Below are 16,853 nucleotides of genomic sequence, written 5' to 3' on the forward strand. Positions count from 1 at the left end.
TTGAGGTAGCCGGATATAATTATATACCAGTCAATTGAAGAATAGTATATTTTTTGGGGTAGCCTAGGCTACCCCTTGTTCATGAAGGGCTACGCCCCTGGCTGGGTTGAATTACATGTTTCGTTCTATTCTAACATGTGTTATCCTATAGGGGAAAAATGTCATACCTGAAATAAAAGAGTTGTAAAAAAATGTATTATGCTCTCAAATTACTATTATAAAATTAACATTCATCCATCAAAAAAAGAAATTATACCACCACCACTCGAAATGGGGGATTTACTGGGTCATTTATAATAGTTCCTTGCTTTATTTGGCAGCAATTTTCTTGTAATAACCATGTGACCAAGCATAAGTTCAACGATGCTTGAAATGTAAGTCTCAATTTTCTCCAGAAATGTGGAGACTGAAGCAAACTAAACTTGTTTGACAAGAAGAACAATACAACATTTATCCGGAATTTGAAAAAATGGTCGGGCTAAGCCATAAAAATGTCATACCTATGCATAAAAATAAATACATTTTATTTATGTACAAATATACGGCTCTACCAAAATTTATACTAAAAGCTAGTGCACATACAAATCTGCACAATAATTCATCTATGAAATGTACTTCATGTATCACCCAAAAGTTTTAAAGCTTTGATGAGCATGTTTCAATTTTATGTAAATGGTACTCTTGTATTTTCAGTCTTTATTGGACTGAACAAAGTCTCTAATCATTTGCTTGGTATTCTGCATGAAGCGGGGAAAAAGCAGCATGATGAGCACATAAAAACTCTAACAACTATTAAGTAAAAAAGTTCATAATTTAATCAAAAAAATTAGATTAATGATAAAAAAAATATTTAAATAATTACCACCAGTTCTTCGTGAAGCACAATAAATATTTTCTTCAGTCTTTTGTGTCTCTGCAATTCACATTGAGGCCACATGTTTAGAAAATAGGTCCGGAATATAATGAGAATGTTGCAATTTAGGTACCACAATGCTTTAGAAAATAATTGGAAAAAAAAAATACAATATCCCAAACACAACATTTGAATAAAAATTGATTCAATAATTTGCTCAAACTCAACCAAAGTTGATTGAGTTAAACTAAACAATTATCAGTTAATTAGTTTTTCTGGTAAGATAAACCAGCTTATATGACTACACACTAGAGGATTAAATTTGTCATATGCACCATCAATGTACATAAATTCATTACTGTTACCAAATTATGGTAGAACTAACAGTACATGTTAACAAGATTTTGTCTTACTCACAGTGATTTGGACAGTACATGAATTTTCAGTTTTTATTGTTCAAAACATAAAGGTAACGGATAAGATAAATAAAAGGACCCCAAGTACAAATTGAGAAACTGTTAGCTGCAAAACAAGTCAAGAATATAAAAAAATGACTTTTCAATATTTGAGCTCTACACAGTATATGATGAATACTACATCATGATGTAGTATTCACTGAATACTATTCAGTCTACATGCATGGGTGAAGACAAATAAAACATACCGCTCCGCATCGCCTATAGGATTCCTTAACTTGTGCTGCAATCTCTTCATATCTATCCATATCCCCCTTGCTTTTAGCATATTCTAAATCATCACCTAGTTTCTGAAACTCAACCCTGCAAATGGGTGAGATGTTTGACAAAATATCAGATACATAATCAAAATACACACTTGAACTGAAAAGAAAAGAAACTTTTAATCATTAGACTATTTAACCTGTAATCCTCCAAAATCTTGTTCAGGGAGAGGTAACTCTCATATTTATCCTGGTAATCCTGCACATATTCTTTATATCTAGCATTGCATGTAGAAAACATATATCAGAACAAGCAAACGAAGAAGCAGTTAAGTCAAAAGAACCCTACCACCTCACTAACTACTACAACAATATTTACAAAAGAAAATAAAGAATAACTGCTTACTGGGAGAAAGTCGTTATAGGTCCCTTTAATTCAGGTTCCTCCTTTTCAAACTTTGAATAAGAGCAACTATTTTCATCTGAGGAGGATTCTCTCTTCTTTTGGTCACCATTATTTCTATCTGCAAATACTGAATCCTTTCTTCCATCAGGCACCTCTTCACGTGAATTAGGTGTTTGTCTTTTACTTTCTTTCACAGGGTAAGAAACCATTCCACGTTTTGCCTCTTGCTTAGATCCATTTGCAGGCACTCTTCTATTGCTTTCACTGCGACCATCTAAATCAATATCATGGTTCACCCCAGATTCACTATTTCTAAATTTGGTACTCATTTCTGTCAATTTGTTTTGAGATCCAACGTCCACATTATCTGCTTTCAAATGCTGCGAATGAGTCTGCATAACTCTAGAACGAGACTTTGTTGAATCTTCAAAATGATAATCAGCATTCTTTTTATTTGTGACTTCCAAATTGCTAGGAAAACCTGAACTTAACACCGAGGATGGTCTTGCAGAATCTAAAGTTGCTTTCGATGAAGGTTTTACTTTATTGATGTTTGAATTCACATCCTCTGAAGTGTTTGCTTTGTTTTCCATATGTTTAAATGAACCTTTTCGTTCAAATTGCTTTGCAGCAATGGTTTCATCTGGAGTGGACTCACGAAGTTCTCCCAACTCCAAATCAGAAAGCTCTCTTTGAAGCGAGATGCCTCGCCCATTAACAGCAGGGGATTTGTTAAGACCAGTTCTGTTGTTATCCTTAGGTGATGTTCCCAAATGTGACTGCGTACTTTGTCGGCCTTCCTTTAACTTACCAACCATTTCACCTTGTTTTTGGTAATTAGAATCCATGGATAATAGTGATTGCTTACTTCCAATACTACCATCCCTGGAATTCCTGGGGACTTTTTTCTCAGTGGCATAAATATCTTCATTTTGACCATCTCTCTGAGATTTATTTTCCTGTGCATAAGAAACTTCACGTGCACGGAAGTCCTTTCCAGAGTGTTTCCTGCTATGCCTTCTACCTTCAAGTTTATTTGATTTTTCTAATGGATAGGAAGGGTTTCCTAGAGGGCTTTGGTCAAAGGACCTTTGACCTGTTTGTGGTAAATCTGAACTAGATTTTCCAGGCAATGCTCGATTAAATCCTTTCTGGAAACCAAGATCAGAGTTTCCTTGTCTGTCAGCTCTATTCCCCACTTGTGTATTGGGGCCCTTACCAGTGTCTTCAGTAAATTCAAATGGAGAAAAATTTCTAGAGTTCCCAAACATTTGTACATCTGTACCTGGAGGATATGATTCACGAGTCAAGTTTCCTGTTTTCAACCTCTTTGTACCTTCAGATTTCTCATCAATGTTCCTCAATTCAGAACCCCTCTTATGTTTACCTTTAGATAGCCTATCAGACTGTTCGTTCCTAGAGCTATCTGTGACTTCACTTTCCCTTTCATCAAACAAACTCCCTATATAATTTTTGCGCTCCTGGAGCTGTTGATAATCAGGTGAAGAAGGCTTCATATCTTCTGCATACTTTCCAACTTTATTGGAAATGGTATCTGTAGTTAGCCCCATGTTAGCTTCCTGTTCCGCAGGTGAGTCATTTTCAATATCAACTGCATCAGATTCATTACCATCCTGCTTCTCATTAACCTCAATCTGCATAGATCTTCCATCAGGAGATTTTACAGGAATGGACATCCTTTGATCAAAGGCTTCTGCTTTATGCTTTGGTTCTTTTTCATCATCACTCATAATATCTACATCCTCATCAGAACCCTCCAATGCCTCCTTGCTGCTGGAAGACGCATCGCTTTCACTGTCACTACTACTCCCACTCCCTGATCCAGCAGGACTTCTACTTCTGCTCCTACTATGGCTTCCACTGTCACTTCCACTGTCACTACTGTTGCTTTCACTGTCACTATCACTTCCACTAGCACTGGAGCTGCCTGCCCTCCCTTCACTATAATCAGAACCTTTTCGGTCACCAAATATATCAGGTGAAACATGTTGCGTGTCAATTTTTTCCAATGTGTTTGATGCTTCTTCCACTTTGGATTCTACTTGCACTGTTTCCTCCAAATCGTCGTTTTGAAGTTTCTCTTCAAAACCTCCCTGTGGAACTGATGTCTGATTATGAAACTCTTCATGGGCAGGTATTTGGTTATGATTTTCTTCAGGCGAACTGTACGAACATATTGAATTTAAAGAGAATGAGAGGAAGAGATAATATACTACTAGATTTGATTTTTAAGAAACTGATGCAAAAGATACAAAGCCTGGTAGCTATTAACCTATTTATACAACTACTCAAGCTTGTATTGTGTCTGAAATTCATTCACTTAACAGAAACTTATAATCACTGTAACAAACTAAACAATGTTCTAGAAAAGCTTTAGAATAGTCCAGTAAGCACATAAACTATACACAATGAAAAAAAGAAATGACACCTTAAATAAATTATGGGTCCAAACAAGACACACTTGCGGTACTAGTATCCAGTGATAACGTTGAGTGAAAATAACAGATACCTTCCACTTTCAGTCTGAGGTTTCTTGAAGCTTTCCGAATCTACCGCTGGCTTTAAAATATACCTTCCAGGGGGCTGTAATGTTGCAATCTGATGTTCAAGATCAAATGAAAAATTAGATCACACATGTATCATAAAATAATATCCTCAAAACATTCCCACCACTTACTCTTTTTATAATGGGCTCAAAATCCTTAATGGAACTTGGAAGTGATTCAATGACTGATTTCTCCAAGGCCTATAAACAAAGAAGAAAGCAGTTAGACAAATGCTATTAAATCTAAACTTAGAGATTGTAAAAACAAGTCTAAGAAGTAAGAATAACTATGTATTTGACTTTATAGAGCACCTTATGAGACATTCCGTTAGGTTTATCTTTTAGGAGAGAAATTAAGAAGCTCTGCAAATCTGATGGTTTAGATCCATTATTTCCTTTGCCTCCTGGTTTGTTCCTCATAGCATTGCTTGCCCTGGTAGGGATTTCTTTCTCAGAGACAACATTGGTATCCTGCTTGTCTGTCATTTCTGATGGCACAGCATCATCAAGGCTTTTAGAGATGTTTACAGCTCCCAGTGGAGAGGAAGAAGGAGCAAAATGATCAGGTGAAGATGGAAGAGGAGAAGAACGTTTGCCCTTAGCAGTAGTGGTTGTTGACTTCAGTCCAGGTCTATGAGAGGTTTTTGGGGGGCCTCCAACTATGAAAAAATTCCAGACAAATAAACTACATGAGCAGATGAGCTAACAAAGATTTATATGACCGGTTTCAATACTTCTATGTAATGTCATCTTACTATTGATTTAAACTGTATTGGAAATTTTAATACCTTGAAGAGTGTCTGGTTTCCTTTTGTTCTTATTAAGTGCAGCTTCTCTCTTTGCATATTTAGCCTTCCATGACGTAGCTAGAAAAAGGGAAGCACAATGCACTACAGTTAGATAGTTCAAATATAAACATCATTAAACTAAAAGTGGAAGTCTTTGACAGAACAAAATAGAACGGTGATAAGATAACAATACCCAAACATCATCAAGATTTTTCTTTCTTCCAAGTTTCATGGCCCGTTGACCCAATAAATCAGCAACTTGAAATTACAAATTTAAAGACTAGGGAAAAATTAATTCATAAATACAATAAGCAAAGCAAAAATTACCCTCCACAGCTGCCACTGCCTTCATCTGGCTCTTCGTGGACGGATTCCCAGGCTCCAAGACAATGGCTCTATCATGAGAATGTAGTAATTGATTAATTGGACAAAAAATGGGAGTAGATATCCATACATCATGTACTATTGCCAGTATGGAAAGTAATGTCAGAAAGAAAGAAAAAAATCATTGAGTTCGGTAAAAACTAAGCAGCCTATTTAGACTTTTAGCACTATAAATTGAATTTCTGAACCAAAATTTCTTTTACAGGCCAAATGGCTGATTACAACTTCATCAATAGTCAGTTCACTTTCAAATACTGAAGTACAGTAGAGCAAATGGCTGATTGCAACATTACATTGTAGAAAATTGATAGAACAGTACAGTAGAGCAGAGAAGCGGGTACCAACGATGGAATTTAATATTGAAGGTTACTCCTATCCTTCGGTCGGAACAATAAATCAAGAGGATTGCAGAACCAAATGAATGCCAAGGACAAATCTTCTCTAAACTTAAAGGATCCGAGAATCCCGGGCCCTTCCATCCACTCCACTCCCAAAATCAGTCTACACCCAAAAATTGCTAATCCTATTATTTTTATTCTGCCATTTCCTTCCCTTGTCCTTAATACTGTTTGATCCCCCACCACTAATCAATTCCGTCAGAAACTCCAACTAACTAAGTTCTAGGACAGCTGTCAACTGCAGGGTTGTTAATAACAGAAACTGACCCGGCCATGTTCCCCAATAATCACCCCTATTTCGCCTAGTATAAACCTTTTTTATGGGGGTCAGTTAACAGAAATTCATAATTCTTCTCAATGAACATAAATCCACCAACCTAAATACAAGTAATTTAACACAAGATACTTTTATTAAATAATAAAAAATGTGAGGAAATGTCCTGAGCAAAATAGAAATCCTTCGTGATCATAGAAAAGAGAAGTGTTTCAAACATCACCACTGTCAAGATTTTAAAACTAAGCTTCAAAATACCCTAGCAGTTGCTTGACATTTATATACATGCTCATGCATATATTATTTTTTTTATTACTGAAACCCTAAAAATTTATAAATACGAGTGTGATACTTTGATAGACTTCCACTAGTTACCATCTAAAAAATATATTCAGATAACTATCACCAAATATATCATGTTTACAAAATTTATTGTGTTTTCATTAACACGTGCCAGATGCATAAATTAACAAGAAAACTGAAAGAGACCGATAAATTCACAAGTTGAAGACAGGGTTTTCAAAGCGCATAGTGCGAAAAAATTAGGAGTGTATGACAATAAGTAAGGAGTGTGAGACAATACTTGCGTGACTTGAGCTTGTGTTCAGCTTCCTCAGACCGCATTTTGACGCGATTCTTAGTTGACTCGTCCAAGATACGTTGTACATTCACTTTGCGCCAGGCACACCCAGATTCAACAAGCAAACCACTTCCGTCTACACCACTTTGGCGCTGTTCATAAATATCACATAGATCACCATCCCTCGACCATGTAAATCTGAACTCCTTCCCACCAACGTCGATAATCTGGTACAAAGAAAAAACAGCAGGCGTTTCAAACTAAATAAAAAATTTCATACAAAAAGGCAAACACACCAAAATGAAAGACAGTAGATCAGGACTAAACTGCAATGGTAATCTTATATTAATCTCGAATAAAAAAGTTCGTAATTTTTATGGAAAGCTATCAAATTAGGTACACCATTCAATGGTTAGTTTATATCCATATTGTCATTAAGACAATGCTATAAGTATTTTAATCTAGATTCAGGTTCACTGTGAACCATGTATTTGGCCGCATATCCATCGCTGAACTGTAATCCATAATATGCACGTGTGGTGAATATATTAATAATACTCCTCTTTTGGAGCCACCAACCTCCTGCCACGTGCGATAAAGAGATGGGCGAGCCCATCATAAGCAACTTATCTCGAATTTACATGTTAATCGCATGTTTGGATACACAATATGGAGTGTCCAACACGGGTTTTTTCTTATCACACGTGATTTTGGTAAAACTTAATATTAGGTTTTTTATATTATACCTGACCCATTCTTACAAAACTGGTTTGTAAGGTGAAGGGTGCCACTCTTTATAAACTATTTTCAGGCTTTATCTCTTTTCAATGGGTGACTTGAGTTTTCCCCAATATACCCCTCAAGCCCTCTTTATATTCTTGTTAGTTTGCCACCAAACCTCGATTCAACGAGAATTAAAAATTACTTTTGCAATTTACATCAGCTTAAAAAAATTACTCTCAAGTTTTACATCAAATTTGTTTTTCGAGAGAAAAAATTAAAACATAATCACTTCACTTCAAACTAATTTATCAAACAAATCAATTTTACAAAGTCAAGTTGATTCAGAATCACATTTGGTAAAAACTCACCCAAATAAAGTCTAATTCCACAACTCGAATCTACGAAACAGTCTAACTCCATAACTCCAACCCATGACCTATGACTAAAAATATTTAAAACAATAATCACTTCACTTCAAACTAATTTTTAAACAAATCAAGTCGATCCAAAATCACATTCCGCCAAAAATCGTCCTAATAAAATCTAACTCCACGACTCAAACCTATGAAACATTCCAACTCCACAACTCCAACCTTTGACCTATGACCATAAATATAGTCAGGCAATAGCAACTCCCAACACTTGTACCGAGACTATTACTCGTCAAAATGATTATTTTCCCCCTAAAACAATAATCAGATAAACTCAAATGGAAAGGGGTGATAAGTCATAACCTAACAAGAGCATTACTAGAAACAAAAATCAACAAATAACAAATTAGCATCTAATGATCAAGTGATTGAACTCAAACGGTTAACCAGCTTCGTTAACGAACCAACCGTTCGTGGGAACCAAAGTTCAAATTCTGACTGAAACAATCATTGACCAGACAACTTCTGATTACTAGGGCTCCCTTCTATCTGAAACTTAGCATTTGATTACACTAACTATACTTCAAAATGCAAATGCAGTAATCAAATCAAACAAAAAAACCAATCAACAATTCAAAACTAGTAAGAACAAGAAGAATCATACATTTCCATTAGGATTATTCGGGTTAGGATCAAATTTCATACGGGGAGTACCACCCTGTGCTTCCACGCGCTTGATCTCTTCGATAAGGTCAGGAGCAAGCCTAATGATCATAGAGAATGCGGGGGGATTGGTTCCAGAGACAAGGCTGAAAGTTTCCTCCACCGCCGGCGGTGTTTTCTTGGCGGAGCCACCGAGGGAGAGACGAGAATTGGCGGAGGAAGGTGGACGGTGAGGCGGAGGTGGAGGAAATGAGTTGTGGAGACGTTTTGGACCGCCGCCGCGGCCCAGTTTGGAAGAAGGTCCCCCGTACATGTTTCCGACTCCGACCCGACGATGATGATGATGATATGATTATTATTAGGGTTAAATATGTTTTTGGTCCCTATAAATATGTCAACTTTTCGTTTTAGTCCCTCTAAAATTTTCCTTCAACTTTTGGTCCCTATAAAATTTTCAATCACTACTTTTGGTCCCTATTTTCAACTTAATTTATGTATTTTTTAATGAAATTGTGCAGAAATGTGTAAGATATTCTAAAACAATTTCCTTAAAAAAATTAGAATTTTTTAACAAAACACAAATTAAATATGAATTTTTAACCGTAAAAAATATAAAAATTCATATTAAATTCATGTTTTGTTAAAAAATTCTAAATTTTTTTTGGAGTGATTCTTATAATATTTTAAATTTTTCTGGAAAATTTTATTAAAAAATATGAATTCTACATATGAGTTTACTTTAAAAGAGGGGCCAAAAGTGAAGATTGAAAATTTTATAGGGACTAAAAGTTGAAGGAAAATTTTAGAGGGACTAAAACGAAAAGTTGACATATTTATAGGGACCAAAAACATATTTAACCCTTATTATTATATGATGAAAATGAAATATGAAATAAAAATGAAACCTATATTACTTGATCGTATTTTTTTTATACTATGGTTATATTTTTTATAATTCACTTTCTCTAACATTGCAATGATATCCCTCAATTTTTTGTTTATTAGATTTTATTTATGTTTGTGTGCTTTTTGTAACATATAAGTTTTGTGTTGTGTCACTTGTGTGTTTAGATTACCTAAAAATTAATTTTATAAAGTTTTGTTTGTAAAAATGAAATTAATTTTTTTAATATGTTAACTTTCCGATTTTTTGAGGAAATAATGGTGGTTAAATGAGGAAATATGTATGACTAGCAACTGAGGCGCGCAAATGAGAAAATATGTGTGACTAACGACTGAGACGCGCGTATGGTATAGTTTATAGCGGATCTTATTTATGAAACTAATACTATTTTTGGATGGTTTAAATCACGTTATTATTGAATCGGATTCGAACGAAATTATATCTTATATCTAATAGGTGTCTTGCGACTAGGTCTTTTTTTTTTTTGCTAGACAAGGAGAGAGGACAAGCATCAAGAGAAAACACCGACATCCCAACTAGGTTGGCGCCCTGGGAAACCTCCGTCCTGTGCAGCCAAACTCTAAAATTTTATTAAAAAAAAGTAAAAAAATATATACAAGAAGAAGGGGGACTAGGCCAAAACCCTCAAAAGAAAATAAACAAAAAAACTAGAGCAGACAACAGTGAACTAAGGAAACATGTAGTTAGGCAAGCCAACTCGACCACAAAAGAAATCCAGATGCAACTCCGTCGAAAGCGTATCTAACCAAAAGAGAACCCTGAATGGCGTGACCCATATTCGCTAACCTGTCAGCACAACAATTACCTTCGCGAAAAAAAATGGGAAGAAATAATCTGAATTTCAAGGCTACGGGCGTTATGCCATCTGTTCCGAAGCAAAAAATGGGACTAAAGAAGGGTTCGAAAAAATCAGCAAGACACTAGTTGAGTCACTCTCCAACCAGACATTCCGCCACCCGTGAAGAGCCACATGTTCCATAGCTAAGATGAATGCAAAAACTTTCGATTTTAGACTCTTATAAATAGACATGCTATAAATTATGAGTACTATGGTATATTATTTCTTTATTTTTTTTAACTTTATTCTCATATACCATGAGTCAAATAAAAAAAAAAGTTCCAATATAATTGCCTATATTAATCTATCAACATGTTCTTTGTTTATTCTAAAAGTATGTAAGTGTTTTTTTCTACAATATGTAAATGTTATTATTGTTGACTAAAAAATTATGTAAATATCATAATGTGATATTCCTATTCTATTACATGCTACAAAAATTAAGATGATAATATTTTTTTACTCATTTGTTGATCTTCTTGGATTGAACCAATCATATATTCTTCTTTTTCTTTTTCTCATTATCGTTGTATTTATCTTTCTGTCACGTGCTAGAGGATACAGTCACTTAAAAAACGTGGGACTGAATCCTAGTGTGTTAGGATATTCGGAAGTTTTTTTTTTGTCACAAGGATATTGGAAAGTTAGGAAATAAGAAATTAGATCATCATTATGTTTTTTTTTTGACCAAATAGATCATCATTATGTTGATATTTTATTTACTGCTTTTAAGCAGTGAATATTTGCTTTCATTTGATTTCAATTCTAAACAATTTGCTTTCAAAATACATACCGCTAATTTTGGTGAAGCGGAAACTAGTTTTTGAAAACTTTCCTGAATTACGCGTATTGGAATTAACAAATAAAATTTTAGTTTTGTCAAAAAAAAATTTAGCGTTATCAATGTGAATCTACACTTTGGAAACGAAATTCAAATAAAATGGTGAGACATGTATTAATTTCATTCAAAAAGAGAATGAATGTTAAAAAAAAAATGTTCAAAAGAGAACGTTGTTAACATTTCTCACCTATAAAAATATTGGTAAAAATGATTGCAAAGCATAGAAAATTAGGACTTCCTTCAAAAAAAAAAATAGGACTATGAGAAATGGCGAATATGCAAAGATTAATTGATTAAGAAAATCAACCAATTGAATTTGCTAAGTTAGTGAATGATTTAGACGAATTATTCAACCAATATTACTTCTAGCATACTATTTTGCTATTATATAGTTAAACAAAAAATTAAGTTTTAACCCCTCTAATTCAAAAACTAGCTTTTTGGTCTTTATGTTGAGTTTTGATCCCCACATAAGAGTAAAGATCCTTTCTATCTAGACTTATCCCTCATCCCTTATCCCTTATTCTTAAAATTTATTATGTCCGGTTACATGTAAACGTAATCTTTTTCCACTAATTATCTGTCATCCTTATTTATTAATTTTGTTACGTCTGCAACAACTTAACCTAATTTTTTCCCGCTCATTTGCTTTATTAGGTTTGCAATTATTTAACCTAACAAATTCCATCTAAAAAAATGTATTGCACACCAATTTCATTCCTATCCTCTTGCCTTTTTTTTTTGAAGAAAATATTTTCTACCATATCAATGATCTTACGGGTTAAAGATTATTTATTGGTCTCTATTATAGTCGAGAAAACTCGTGCGACGCACGGGACAAAAGTCTAGTTAAATGTTAATCCTTTAACCCTAAACTTTTTTTTCCCTCACAAATTGCTATAACTAATGCAGGTTAACGTGATAATAAGGTTGACTATTTATACTCTATCGGCTCCCCCAAACCATTCCTGCAATGCATTAAAAGCTTTGTCACCTATTTAAATTGAATTTAAAATTTCCCTTTCAAACTACCTTCGATTGCCCATGTAAATCAACAAACCATCCCATGCAATACATATATAATCTCATGAGCAATTACCATGCTTCACTACACGCACCCACCCTTTCCTTTTTTCTTGCCCTAAATGAGATTTTGAATATCGAATTCTTATGTATAACTCTAAACAGCCTTAAAATTCCATCTTTAATTAGTTAACATCGTAAATGGCAAAAAAAAATAAAATAATTGTTGTGTATTTTTCTATACACACACATTAAATTTAATTAGAATATTAAAAAAAATCAAGAGTATGTAATTTTTTGTATAAAATATCCATGACAATAAATATTAAGAGAATTAGAGTAAGTACCTTTTCCATCCTAAAATGAATGATCGATTTGGAAAAAAATTGTTTTAAAACGGTTCTTTTGTATTGTTTTTCTTGTCAAACAAGTTTAGTTTGCTTCAACCTCCACATTTCCGGAGAAAATTGAACATTTCAAGCATCGTTGAACTTATGCTTGGTCACATGGTCATTATAAGACAATTGTTGCCAAATAAAGCAAGGAACTATTATACTCGTGCACATTAGACAAAATCAACTTAAATTAATTTTGTTTTGAGGTTTTGGTAGAAGAAAAACATTTTATTAATGTTTTAACTCTAAGATCCCTACAATTTTTATCTTCTGTGCATGCTAAGCACTTGGATTTCTCAGCGACCAACTCTCATGATATCCTATATTGATAACAAAAGATGAACTATTATTTATAAATATAATTTTGACATCCTTTTCCACCCTATTCAGATTATATAATTCGAACGACATAAACATCACCTAAAAACCTCCAAAATACATTAAAGAGAAATATAGGAAAATATAACAACCTATAATTTTTTGCATGGAAAAATATTTGTCGATTTCAGTTTATTTCAAATAGATTTTTGAGTTGTTTATTCTTTATAGTTTAATAAAGCACCACAACTAATTCAAGTCAAACAACTAATTTTTCGTGCGGATTTATTTAAAGAGTAAAACACTCTTGTTTTTTCATTCATGTGACTTGAATTCAATGACCATTTTGGATATGTTTGGTTTTTTTTTCTTTTTTTTTTTAAACGATCAATATTAATAGTTACTTCCTCCGGTCCTATTTATAAGAAATTTTTCAAAAAAAAATGGTCGTATTTATAAGAAAAAGTTACAATTTTTAAGGTATATTTATTGCTTAAAAGACATTTATAACCCTAATTTAACGGTGGTCTTTTCAATATTAGTGGGTATATTTAATACTTTACAAATTTTATAAAGGTATATTTGTAAAAACATTAAAAAAGTTACAACAATTAATGACGATTTTGGTTTTGATGATTTTTGGTTTTTATTCTTATAATAAAGACCAGAGGTATTTGGATCACTCTCCATTCAATATCCATTAAACTTTGACTTCTTCAAACACTCCCACGACCTTCAAACATTTGTCTCAACATCCATTAAAACTTTTTTAAGATATTGTGATTTATGAGGTTTTCACCGTTAAGGACAACCACATTCTAACAATCATCACCATTAAAAATAATCCTCTGCTGAATCAGTAATGTTGTAAACCTTGATGATATTTGGATTGCCTAAATACCGGCAAAACAAATATTTAAGTCAAATAAAAAAATATATATCATATACGAAATTAGCATTTTTCTAATAAAATAGTAAAAAAAATTGTACATTTTTTATTATTTTCTGTAAGTTATGTGTAAGGTAAACAACCATCTTGCATGGATTAAAGATTAAATATTTGTAGTCTTTATAAATATAACAAATTTTTATTTTACTCTATAAAAGTTTCCTTCAACTTTTAGGATTTCAATCGTTTTTCATCACCACTTTTGGCACCTACTTTTCAATAAACTCGTGTGTATCATTAGAATTGCTAAATGAGTTTGTGCATTGATGTTTATAGTATTATAATTTTTTTGTGGAGAGAATATTATAATATTATAAATACTTATGTAAAATTTCATTCAAAAATATGAAGGTTACACAAGAGGGGGACCAAAATTGGTGATGAAAAACTTTTAATGAATTAAATGTTGAAGAATTTTTTAAAGGAGAGAGAGAGATCACACGTACTCCTTGTATATGTTTTACAAGATGGAATTATGGTCTCGTCAGCGTAACTTCAATTTATGCATGCTTGAAAGCACAAAAATTAAGTTTTATCACCAAAAAACCTGTTGAATCTTCGTGGCTCTAACACCTATAACTCGTAAGGTTTCTACTAATGACCTTACTTACTCTCTTTTTTAGTCAGGTAGCCTAGTGGCTGGAACTCACACATTTTTAAAGTGGATAAATGGGGTGTCAGGGGTTCGAACCCCGACCCCTGCATATAATATGTGTCTGTCCCTACCAACTGAGTTAAGCTCACGTGGACAACGACCCTACTTACTTATGGTATCATGAAAGGGTAAAACATGAATTTAAATAATATAATAAATAACTAGTAAATTAATGAATTATAAAGACCATCAAGAGACAGTTAATAATAATTAAATTTGTAAGAATGAAGTTGTTCACACTATAAATTGATAATGTAAATTTATATTTCTACATCCAAACAAGTAAACAATATGGGTGAAATTACAAAGATTGTTTATGTTATGATTATTTATCTTTTCATGTTCACCATGGCATCCAACAGTAAGTTTATTTTTGCAAAATAAAAATAAAATTTCTCTATTTAATCTTATACATAATGTTTTATTGCATTTACTAACAATTAATTTTTAATATTTTGCATCATAGAGGTCACTGTATGTAATTCTAATAAGGATTGTCGCAATTATTACTGTGGTCCTTATAAATTTCCAGTGTGCAAGGGGAAGATTTGTATATGTCTATAATGGTAGAAATTAAGTTCAAAGCTACGGATATGGTACTTCTAAAAGCGAATAATTGTATTTAAAATTATATTGTTCTTGCTTTTATGATGTATTTCACACTTCAATATTTGTTTGTCCGACCTTTAAATTTATTTGAATAACTATTGTATTTCAAACTATGATGTTGATACTCTTATTCCTCAAAAAAAAAAAACTATGATGTTGATACTCTTATGATATATTCCACACTTCAATATTTGTTTGTCAGACCTTCTGATGATGGAACATCATATCATATTATAGTCCATGTTTTTAGTTATTTTCTTTGCATTTGAAGACAAATTAGAAGTCATTTAGAGGAGTTGCCAATGATTTGAGGAACTTTCTGTATTGTTTTCATTCGATTCGTTGTAATTCAGTTTTATCCTAAATCATGAAACTTCATAGATGTTTTGAGTCTTTTTAGTGAGAAATCGTGTAAATCGGAAAGACAAAACATCGAGTGAAGGATCAAGTGAAGTGGAAGAAATAGTCGCAAGAAAGATGGGGTTTGAATTGCGACCCTCTTTAAATTTAATCCTGAAACTTAACAAGTTTATGTACTCAAGAAAATTCTTGGTAAATGTTAGACAAAAGAAGATTATAAAATATTTAGATATTTAAATAGTTGTTTTTATCAAGGACCAGAACGTTCTGGATATGGTAAGTTTAAATAATTAAATAATTTTACTAAGGATCATAATGTTTTGGATAATAATTATATAATTAATAAAGAGACTGAAATAATAAAACAATATTAATAATTACCAAGGACCAGAGAACTATGGAAGAATATAAATGTTAAGCAGTTATATTAGGACCAGAATGTTCTGGATAACAGTTATAAGATTAATTATTTAAACTGAATGGCAAAATAATATTATGGTTAAATAAGGATCAGAGAACTCTGGATAAATATAAAGTAGTTATATTTAAATATTAAGCTGAATGATAAAACAATATTAATGGTTATTTAAGGAACATAAAACTCTGGATTAATTTGGTTGTGATTAATTAGGACCAATATATTCTGGAGATTAATAAATATTAATATGAGTGTGATAATGTGAGTATAATAAAGTAAAGATTAAATCAGGACCATTGAACTCTGGATTAATATGGTTGTGATTAATTAGGACCATAATATCCTGGAGATAAATAAATATTAATGCGTGTGATAGTGTGTGCATATCGTGTATAAATAAAATAGAGAGAGAGAGAGAGAGAGAGAGAGAGAGAGAGAGAGAAGAGAGAGAGAGAGATAAGAATAACACAGGAGAGTTATCCTGGTTCACCAAACCCGGCTACTTCCCGTCCCCACACTTCGTGTGAGATTATCCACTATAGTATTCAACTAGTAGAAACTTCTAACTAGCACTATAAGGTCTGGATCACACCAGATCAGTCCGGAACACCTGTATTATCAACCTCAATAGGCTTCTACAATTCTTTGCTTTCGCACAAGAAAGGTTGGAGCTTTTTTATCTCAAACTATTAAGCCCAATAGTCTTGAGACATAGATTACACTTTGTATGATGGTTGGATTTGGTGGAAAATAATATCTCAAACAAAAGAGATATTTTACAAACACAAACTCAAAAGACTACATGGCACAAAATATAGTGTGAGAGATTATGGAGTT

General features: G+C 32.9%; 1 protein-coding gene and 1 long non-coding RNA gene across 2 annotated transcripts; one reads left to right on the forward strand and one right to left on the reverse strand.

Moving 5' to 3' along the window:
* Positions 1-290: 290 nt before the first annotated feature.
* On the reverse strand, positions 291-9,046 carry LOC146896986 (dentin sialophosphoprotein-like protein). Its single transcript, XM_085738997.1, has 12 exons — positions 8,687-9,046; positions 6,932-7,155; positions 5,620-5,687; positions 5,293-5,370; positions 4,817-5,163; positions 4,637-4,705; positions 4,469-4,557; positions 1,939-4,122; positions 1,733-1,810; positions 1,518-1,632; positions 863-913; positions 291-737 (listed from the first exon to the last, which is right to left on the reverse strand). The coding sequence occupies exons 1-12, from the start codon at positions 8,996-8,998 to the stop codon at positions 690-692; spliced, it is 3,663 nt and encodes a 1,220-aa protein (XP_085595123.1). The 5' UTR covers positions 8,999-9,046; the 3' UTR covers positions 291-689.
* A 5,808-nt stretch (positions 9,047-14,854) lies between these two features.
* On the forward strand, positions 14,855-15,426 carry LOC146896987 (uncharacterized). Its single transcript, XR_015024089.1, has 2 exons — positions 14,855-14,990; positions 15,096-15,426. It is a non-coding gene; the product is annotated as an uncharacterized LOC146896987 (long non-coding RNA).
* Positions 15,427-16,853: the final 1,427 nt, after the last annotated feature.

This window comes from Medicago sativa, chromosome 8, assembly GCF_051527215.1.
Source record: "Medicago sativa cultivar Bolivia chromosome 8, Bolivia_mono, whole genome shotgun sequence".
Lineage (NCBI taxonomy): Eukaryota > Viridiplantae > Streptophyta > Magnoliopsida > Fabales > Fabaceae > Medicago > Medicago sativa.

Bases quoted from the DNA above. Each gene is read 5' to 3' on its own strand.
- LOC146896986 (XM_085738997.1), bottom strand. From the start codon at position 8,998: ATGTACGGGGGACCTTCTTCCAAACTGGGCCGCGGCGGCGGTCCAAAA. The intron at 4,706-4,816 runs GTGCTCTATAAA...CTTTGTTTATAG, and splicing joins CTAACGGAATGTCTCATAAG to GCCTTGGAGAAATCAGTCAT. The intron at 738-862 runs GTAATTATTTAA...CGCTTCATGCAG, and splicing joins TGCTTCACGAAGAACTGGTG to AATACCAAGCAAATGATTAG.